The 9,072-nt window shown below is 42.8% G+C and overlaps 1 protein-coding gene across 15 annotated transcripts in view; it reads left to right on the plus strand.

Annotated features, from left to right (window-relative positions):
* Positions 1-2,000, plus strand: part of LOC127002413 (uncharacterized) — a 91,273-nt gene extending 89,273 nt beyond the window's left edge. For 4 of the 15 annotated variants that reach the window (XR_007756187.1, XR_007756191.1, XR_007756192.1 and 1 more), the window contains exon 3: positions 1,424-1,933. Coding sequence is in view for 5 of the 15 variants with exons in the window: in XM_050868306.1 (XP_050724263.1) it covers positions 1,127-1,796 (670 nt within the window). In the remaining 10 variants the exon portion in view is untranslated. Of the gene's footprint in view, positions 1-1,061 lie in introns of those variants that run through there. The other 11 variants (XM_050868305.1, XM_050868307.1, XM_050868310.1 and 8 more) reach the window with 8 other exon arrangements.
* The last annotated feature ends 7,072 nt before the right edge of the window (positions 2,001-9,072 follow it).

A 9,072-nucleotide genomic window follows, 5' to 3' on the forward strand; every position in this document is an offset into this window, starting at 1 on the left:
AATTGTAGGGGGTTAAGGAGGTAGACCGCTTTGTGAGACCTAACTTATTGTAGGGGGCTAAGGAGGTAGACCGCTTTGTGAGGCCTAACTTATTGTAGGGGGCTAAGGAGGTAGACAGCTTTGTGAGACCTTCTATCTTGTAGGTCCTATTCCGCCCACTCCCGTCTATTAACATGTTCATCTACGTATACTATCCTTCAACTTTAAATTCATACCTTATCCATGTTTCCAAGGACCCAATGATTTACTCTTTCATCCGCGCTAAATTACCAGAGAGGAGGCCGGGGAATACATATCGTGTGTCCCAGGATTGTACTTTTCAGGGGGGAAGCATGTTTTTTCACTATCCATAATTGATTTAGTAAACCGAGGCAGGGCGGAGGGGAGTGGAGCGCGGAGCCACGGGAAGCGAAGGTTTTGGGCCCCGTGGGAGTGTCGTGTGTTGGGGACGAGAGGGGAGCTAGGAGGGGACGAGGAATAGACCAGGTCGATGAGAGAAGCTGAGAGGGAGTGGTAGGCATCGAACAGGTAGGCAGAGCTCGACATGGGGGTTAAAGAACAACAGGCAAGGGTGCAGGGTGACGGGCAGAGGAAGGGTAGGGGTGGAGGGGGTAAGGGAAACTGAACGAAGGCAAAATAGGGTGAGGAGAGGATTGGACAAGGGATGCATGGATGGAACAGCAGGGATTGGGGTGTAGGCATATCACAAGGAAAGGATTAGGGTGCAGGGTGATGGGGTGAGGAAGGATAGGGGTGTAAGGGGTATGGGAGGCTGGATGAAGGCAAAATAGAGTGAGGAGAGGATTGGACAAGGGATGCATGGATGGAATAGCAGGGATTGGGGTGTAGGCATATCACAATGAAAGGATTAGGGTGCAGGGTGATGGGGTGAGGAAGCATAGGGGTGGAAGGGGTAAGATAGACAGGGCGGAGGCAAAAAGGATGAAAAAAGTAGTAGACGTGAGTTAAATAGATATAAAAGCAAGGATTGAGGAGGAGGCATATCGCAAAATTAAGCATTAAGATAGGTCGCAAAAGATCATATTACCGCCAGATTCTTTAACCCGTCCGCTGCGATTGGCACGGATTTGCCCTTCACTGGTAGCCTGGTAACATACACTCCCAGGTCTTTCTCTGCCTCTGTGGTGGATAGTGGAGTGTTTCCCACGTGGTATTGGTGTGCTGGATATCCCTTCAATGGTAGCCTGGTAACATACACTCCCAGGTCTTTCTCTGCCTCTGTGGTGGATAGTGGAGTGTTTCCCATGTGGTATTGGTGTGCTGGATATCCCTTCACTGGTAGCCTGGTAACATACACTCCCAGGTCTTTCTCTGCCTCTGTGGTGGATAGTGGAGTGTTTCCCACGTGGTATTGGTGTGCTGGATATCCCTTCAATGGTAGCCTGGTAACATACACTCCCAGGTCTTTCTCTGCCTCTGTGGTGGATAGTGGAGTGTTTCCCATGTGGTATTGGTGTGCTGGATATCCCTTCACTGGTAGCCTGGTAACATACACTCCCAGGTCTTTCTCTGCCTCTGTGGTGGATAGTGGAGTGTTTCCCATGTGGTATTGGTGTGCTGGATATCCCTTCAATGGTAGCCTGGTAACATACACTCCCAGGTCTTTCTCTGCCTCTGTGGTGGATAGTGGAGTGTTTCCCATGTGGTATTGGTGTGCTGGATATCCCCTCCCAAGGTGCAGGACTTTACATTTTTCTTCATTGAATTGTAGCAGCCACTTTTTGTTCCACTCCTGTAGCTTGGTGAGGTCTTCTTGTATTAAATCCGTAGTCTAATTAGTATTTCTTAACAGTTACGTGGCTAGTTTTGCTATTTTTATTCCATTTTGGGGACGGAGTTAGTTGGAAGTGTCGGATTTTCATTATAAACTTAAGTCGTAAAAACTGATTCAACAAAACCAACTAATCACGCCTTCAATAACGTATAAGAAAGACGAATTAGTCACATCGTTAACAAAGACTAATAGAACGTTCACAAAATCCTGTATGTGTCTGAGGTGTCTGGATAGGGATAGGAGAGAGAGGCTGAGAGAGAGAGAGAGAGAGAGAGAGAGAGAGAGAGAGAGAGAGAGAGAGAGAGGAGAGAGAGAGAGAGAGAGAGAGAGAGAGAGAGAGAGAGAGAGAGAGAGGAGATAGAAAAGAGAGAGAGAGAGGGGGAGAGAGAGAGAGAGAGAGAGGGAGAGAGAGAGAGAGAGAGAGAGAGAGAGAGAGAGAGAGAGAGAGAGAGAGAGAGAGAGAGAGAGAGAGAGAGAGAGAGAGAGAGAGAGAGATAGAGAGAGAGAGAGAGAGAGAGAGAGAGAGAGAGAGAGAGAGAGAGAGAGAGAGAGAGAGAGAGAGAGAGAGAGAGAGAGAGAGAGAGAGAGAGAGGAGCGAGAGAGAGAGAGAGAGAGAGAGAGAGAGAGAGAGAGAGAGAGAGAGAGAGAGAGAGAGAGAGAGAGAGAGAGAGAGAGAGAGAGAGAGAGAGAGAGAGAGAGAGAGAGAGAACAGGTATAGAGAGAGCGAGGGCAGGGGACGAAAATAACAAGATAGCAGCGGAGAATATATTGGGAGAAGCAGGGAGAGATAGGAACCCCCATTCATTACGCGGACTCATAAAACTGTCTAAATTTCGACCTCTTACACCATTTCTCGCTGGGTACAAGGAGAGTGAGGGGAAGGCAAGTGAACCCAGACTAACCATGCATCACTACCCCGGTCTTTTTCTATACCATTAACCCCTTGGATGCGGATTTCCTACAAGAAGACATCACCAAGCTTCAGGAGTGGAGCAAAAGGTGGCTGCTACAATTCAATGAGGGGGGAGGGGATATCCAGCACACCAGTACCACATGGGAAACACTCCACTATCCACCACAGAGGCAGAGAGTGACCTGGGAGTATATGTTACCAGGCTACCAGTGAAGGGATATCCAGCACACCAATACCACATGGGAAACACTCCACTATCCACCACAGAGGCAGAGAAAGACCTGGGACTATATTTTACCAGGCTACCAGTGAAGGGATATCCAGCACACCAATACCACATGGGAAACACTCCACTATCCACCACAGAGGCAGAGAAAGACTTGGGAGTATATGTTACCAGGCTACCAGTGAAGGGATATCCAGCACACCAATACCACATGGGAAACACTCCACTATTCACCACAGAGGCAGAGAAAGACCTGGGAGTGTATGTTACCAGGCTACCAGTGAAGGGATATCCAGCACACCAATACCACATGGGAAACACTCCACTATCCACCACAGAGGCAGAGAAAGACCTGGGAGTGTATGTTACCAAGCTACCAGTGAAGGGATATCCAGCACACCAGTACCACATGGGAAACACTCCACTATCCACCACAGAGGCAGAGAAGGACCTGGGACTATATTTTACCAGGCTACCAGTGAAAGCCAAATCTGTGTCAATCGCAGCGAACGGGCTAGAGATGAAATAGGAAGGCATTGACAAGGAAAAAAATGTTTGTTCTATTCTAACCCCATAAAAAAAGATACCCATTCTCTCTCCTCTCGTCTGCCGTGTTAGGTTATGACATTTTAAGCTCGTATGCGCCACTAAGCTTCATGTATCATTGTTTGGGGAGACTGCGGTGGTCCAGCAGAGGGAGGGAGACTCTCTACTGGCTGAGGTTCACGGATATGGTCCCTGACATTAAAATACCGCCATGCCGTGATACCAATACCCATGAAGCGATCTCCATCCTCCTCCTGGGAAATTGAGGAAAACAAGATCAAAGAACTATGACGATTAGGAGGAAGAAGTGAAGGAGATGGAGGAGGAGGAGGAGGAGGAGGAGGAAAAAGTTGGAAAGTTTCGTTTAGTCGGCGCAGCATCTGTGGTCATATGCCGGAGAGAGATACAGAAGGGGAAGGAATTATAGAAGGGAACAGACCCCAGGAGACGGGACACAACCCCCGATTAATACCTGGTACCTATGTTTTGGGATTCCATAATGTATTCGTTTTGTATTCACACGGCGTAATTAGAATATACACATTAATTAGTGTTAGAATAATTCATTAAATATCTATGTCCTCCAGGAGGTTGCTGGCTGGCTCACTCTTCGTAAAGCCAAGCAGGATGGAGTTTTTACGGGATAGGAAATAAAATACAGATAGCCACCGTTCCCTCGTGCATCAGTGCCCCTGACGTCTCCCTGCAAAGCCGCGTGCCTCCCAAGGGCTGCTCACCGCGCCTCACAGCCCCGCCACTCTCCCACCTGGACGCACCTGCCGGCTCACACACGCGCATACATATTCAGGGAAGCGAGAACCGGCGTCTTTTCCCCCTCTAAAACCCTGCAGGAAACAGCGAAGGGGAACGAAAAAACTCTAAACCCGGCACAAGCTTTATCGAGAATCCCTAAATGTGAGATGGCCTTCACTGCATCGTTGCCAGATTGTCGTACTCAGAGCATAGAACTTATCGGTTTCTGACGCCTAACTGTTGCCAAGAAACATCAGGAATTAACTATTTTAGCGATAACTATGAATGAATCTCGCTATTGGGGACCAGGAGATAGCTTCGGAGTCGGAAGTCGGTGAATATAACAGGCTGAGTACGATAATCTAGCAACGTTGGGCCCTTCAGCCGCACGAAACTGGTATAGATAAACACTTCAGACCCAATATCATGGCAAGTATCTTTTTTTGCAAGGTCACTCTGTTTGGATTTTTCGACCACATTTAGGAATAGCATATAACCATCAAGAGAAACCTATTAGTAATTCACGACGCCAAAAGTCCCTTCACTAACAAGCCGCTCCAAGACCCACGATCCACGTCAGACAATTAGGCATCCACTGAGGAACCCATATCTCTGCCTTATTCACGAACGATCTCTCTGTCTTTCTCTGTGTCTGTCTCTGTCTGTCTCTGTCTGTCTCTCTCTCTCTCGACCTCCTCCTCCTCCTCCTTCTCCTCCTCGTCACCAACTCTTTCCTCTACCAGCCTTGTCTCAGTTTCCTTAACTCTTTTCTTTCTCTTCTCCTCAATTGCTTGTTTTGCTTCGAATTACTGATTAGAACGTGACTTAACACCTTGCTGATTAGTGTTACCAAGTGTGTGTGTGTGTGTGTGTGTGTGTGTGTGTGTGTGTGTGTGTGTGTGTGTGTGTGTGTGTGTGTGTGTGTGTGTGTGTGTGTGTGTGTGTGTGTTCTATAATCAGCTCAATAACAAGACTAAGAGGATTTAGACAACTGTTTCGTGCCAGATTTAACACGTAACTTAAGTCCCATGTCGGCCCAGAATGAAACCCAGAAACCGAGTGCTATCCTGTCACAGCTGCTGGATGGCGTTCTGTTCCCATTGTCTTACCACTGTTAGATTCTCAATTCCCTGCACCTGTACTGCGTTAGGAAGCAGGATAAAGCAACATAATAGAGATATACAGCGAGGTAAATGTTCCCTAGGGTGACAGTCTCTCAGTGGGTGTTGGAAGCGAGTATTTATACTTTTTGTTAAGAGAGTTCGTGATTCTGCGCAGGACCTAAGATTTGGACGCAAGGGAGCACAAGGACACATCTCGTACTAAAAACTGATCATTGTTCTTCTTCTTCTTCTTCTTCTTCTTCTTCTTCTTCTTCTTCTTCTTCCTCCTCATGTCCTTATTTTTTTTTTCTTCTTCTTCTTTTTCTTCTTCTTCTTCTTCTTGGTATTTTTTAATGGAGCAGCGTATTGCATCATTTTCTTTAAACTTTCTACTGCCTTATATATTTTACTTGTCACCGTTTTTCCTTTGCCTTAAATACAGCTGAGGAAAAAAAACGGTTGCATAACTTTTCCTAACTCCTTTTTTTTATCCCTTAGTTTTTTCCTTTTCCTGTTTTCCTGTTGCATAAATTTTCCTAACGTTCTACTTTTTAAATTTGTATCCCTTATTTTTTTCCTGTTTCCTGTTTTCCTGTTGCATAAATTTTCCTAACTTTCTACTTTTTAAATTTGTATCCCTTATTTTTTTCCTGTTTCCTGTTTCCTGTTACATAATTTTTCCTAACTTTCTACTTTTTAAATTTTCATTCCTTACTTTTTTCCTGTTTCCTGTTTTCCTGTTGCATAAATTTTCCTAACTTTCTACTTTTTAAATTTGTATCCATTACTTTTTTCCTGTTTTCCTGTTGCATAAATTTTCCTAACTTTCTACTTTTTAAATTTGTATCCCTTATTTTTTTCCTGTTTCCTGTTTTCCTGTTGCATAAATTTTCCTAACTTTCTACTTTTTAAATTTGTATCCCTTATTTTTTTCCTGTTTCCTGTTTTCCTGTTGCATAAATTTTCCTAACTTTCTACTTTTTAAATTTTCATTCCTTACTGTTTTCCTGTTTCCTGTTTCCCTGTTGCATAAATTTTCCTAACTTTCTACTTTTTAAATTTGTATCCCTTATTTTTTTCCTGTTTCCTGCTTCGCTGTTGCATGAATTTTCCTAATCTTCTACTTTTTAAATTTGTATCCCTTATTTTTTTCCTGTTTCCTGTTTCCCTGTTACATAAATTTTCCTAACCCTTTACTTTTTAAATTTTTATCTCATTTTTTTCCTGTTTCCTGTTTCCCTGTTGCATAAATTTTCCTAACTTTCTACTTTTTAAATTTTCATTCCTTACTGTTTTCCTGTTTCCTGTTTTTCCTGTTACATAAATTTTCCTAACTTTCTACTTTTTAAATTTTCATCCCTTACTTTTTTCCTGTTTCCTGTTTTCCTGTTGCATAAATTTTCCTAACTTTCTACTTTTTAAATTTTCATCCCTTATTTTTTTCCTGTTTCCTGTTTCCCTGTTACATAAATTTTCCTAACTTTCTACTTTTTAAATTTTCATTCCTTACTTTTTTCCTGTTTCCTGTTTTCCTGTTGCATAAATTTTCCTAACTCTTTACTTTTTAAATTTTTATCTCATTTTTTTCCTGTTTCCTGTTTTCCTGTTGCATAAATTTTCCTAACTTTCTCCTTTTTTTTATTTTTCATTCCTTACTTTTTTCCTGTTTCCTGTTTTCCTGTTGCATAAATTTTCCTAACTTTCTACTTTTTAAATTTTTATCTTACTTTTTTCCTGTTTTCCTGTTGCATAAATTTTCCAAACTTTCTCCTTTTTAAAAATTGTCATTCCTTAGTTTTTTCCTGTTTTCCTGTTGCATAAATTTTCCTTACTTTCTACTTTTTAAATTTTTATCCCTCACTTTTTTCTTGTTTTCCTGTTGCATAAATTTTCCTAACTTTCTCCTTTTCAAAAATTTTCATTCCTTACTTTTTTCCTGTTTCCTGTTTTCCTGTTGCATAAATTTTCCTAACTTTCTACTTTTTAAAATTTTTATCCATTACTTTTTTCAAGTTTTCCTGTTGCATAAATTTTCCTAACTTTCTCCTTTTTTTATTTTTCATTCCTTACTTTTTTCCTGTTTCCTGTTTTCCTGTTGCATAAATCTTCCTAACTTTCTACTTTTTAAAATTTTTATCCATTACTTTTTTCATGTTTTCCTGTTTCATAAATTTTCCTAACTTTCTCCTTTTTAAAAAATTTCATTCCTTACTTTTTTCCTGTTTTCCTGTTGCATAAATTTTCCTAACTTTCTCCTTTTTTTTTCATTCCTTACTTTTTTCCTGTTTCCTGTTTTTCCTGTTACATAATAATAATGTTTCTAGCTTTCTATCGATCTATCTGTCCATTTTCTTGGTGTCTTTAGATCCTAATTTACATCTTTTCCTTTTCCTCTTCTTCCTCTCTTCCTCCTGTTCCTTCTGTTCTTCCTCCTCTTCATATCATACCATCACAAACATCAGTAGTATTTCCCCCTCCTCCTCCTCCTCCTCCTCCTCTTCTTCACTTTCCCAAGTCGTACTCCTCTTCCTTCTATGTAAGAGGAGATTATAGAGTAGCAATTTCCATCTTCAACCTCTCGAATCCTTCCTTCCACTCCTTTCCTCCACTTCCCTCCCTCCCTCCCTCCCTCCCTGTCTTCTTGTCTTCAGCCACGCCCTTCATTTCCATCCCTCCTTCTCCTCCTCTTCCTTCCCCTCCTCCTCCTCTTCCTTCCTCTTCATTTCTATTCCAACTCCTTTTCCTTTCCTTCTTTTCCTCAGGTCTTCTCTTTTTTTCTCTCCTTCTTCCCTTTCTCTCACATTCTCGTTTCCTCTTCTTCAACATCCTTCCTTTCCACTCTTCCCCTTTCCCTTCCTTCCCCTTCTTTTCCCTAACGTCTTCAACATCTTCCTTCTCTCCCTCCCTTCTTTCCTTTCCCGCACTCTCGTGTCCTTTTCAACATCCTTCATTTCCCTTCCTCCTCCTTTTCCTTTCCCTCGTTTTCCTCTCGTCTTCCCTTTCTTCCCTCCTTCCTCCCTCGTCTTTCCCCTCTTCTCCTCCTCTACCCTCCCTTCCTTTCTTCCTTCCCCACACTCTCGTCAACTCGTTTTCGTCCAAGTTCTTGATTTACCGCGAACATAATAAAACAAACGTACAGAGATTAAACAAACACAGAAGCCAAATTATACACAATCACTATCATTTTTACCTGAGCACACCTGTCTACCTTCAATCTATCTACCTATCTATCTATCTCGTGAAAAGGCAGAAGTTAAAGAAAGGAAAGACTTGTAAGGGAGACGGCGCGGAAGCACTCCAAGAAAAAAAGGGCTGTTGGAAGTTGACGCCCACGACCAAGCTAGGCGGAAAACTTTTGCTGGTAATGGTCACCCTGCATGAGACGGTGAGATCACAAAAGGTAAAGTAGTGGATTTGACGTTGACAGCCGTGAGACAGCGTATACTCAAGGCACTACGCAGGGCCATACTCTTCGGGGGGTATTCAGAGACACCCCCGCCTCTCTCAACAACTATTTTCAAAGCCCCAAAATGAAGGTCAGCCGGGTTCTAATGAGTGTTTCTTTAGGTTCACGGTACAGAAGAGTGGTTAACCTTCCATCAGGGTCATGAAACTACCCCTGGAAATGCCCACAACTCCTATGAGAGCCTGGTCAAGTATGTTGGTTTTCATTCTTTATTTTTCCTTCTATGTTGACGATTTCTCTGTGTTTTCATCTCTGTTCTTCTTATTTCTC

The sequence above is a fragment of the Eriocheir sinensis genome, chromosome 23 (assembly GCF_024679095.1).
Source record: "Eriocheir sinensis breed Jianghai 21 chromosome 23, ASM2467909v1, whole genome shotgun sequence".
Taxonomy (NCBI): Eukaryota; Metazoa; Arthropoda; class Malacostraca; order Decapoda; family Varunidae; genus Eriocheir; species Eriocheir sinensis.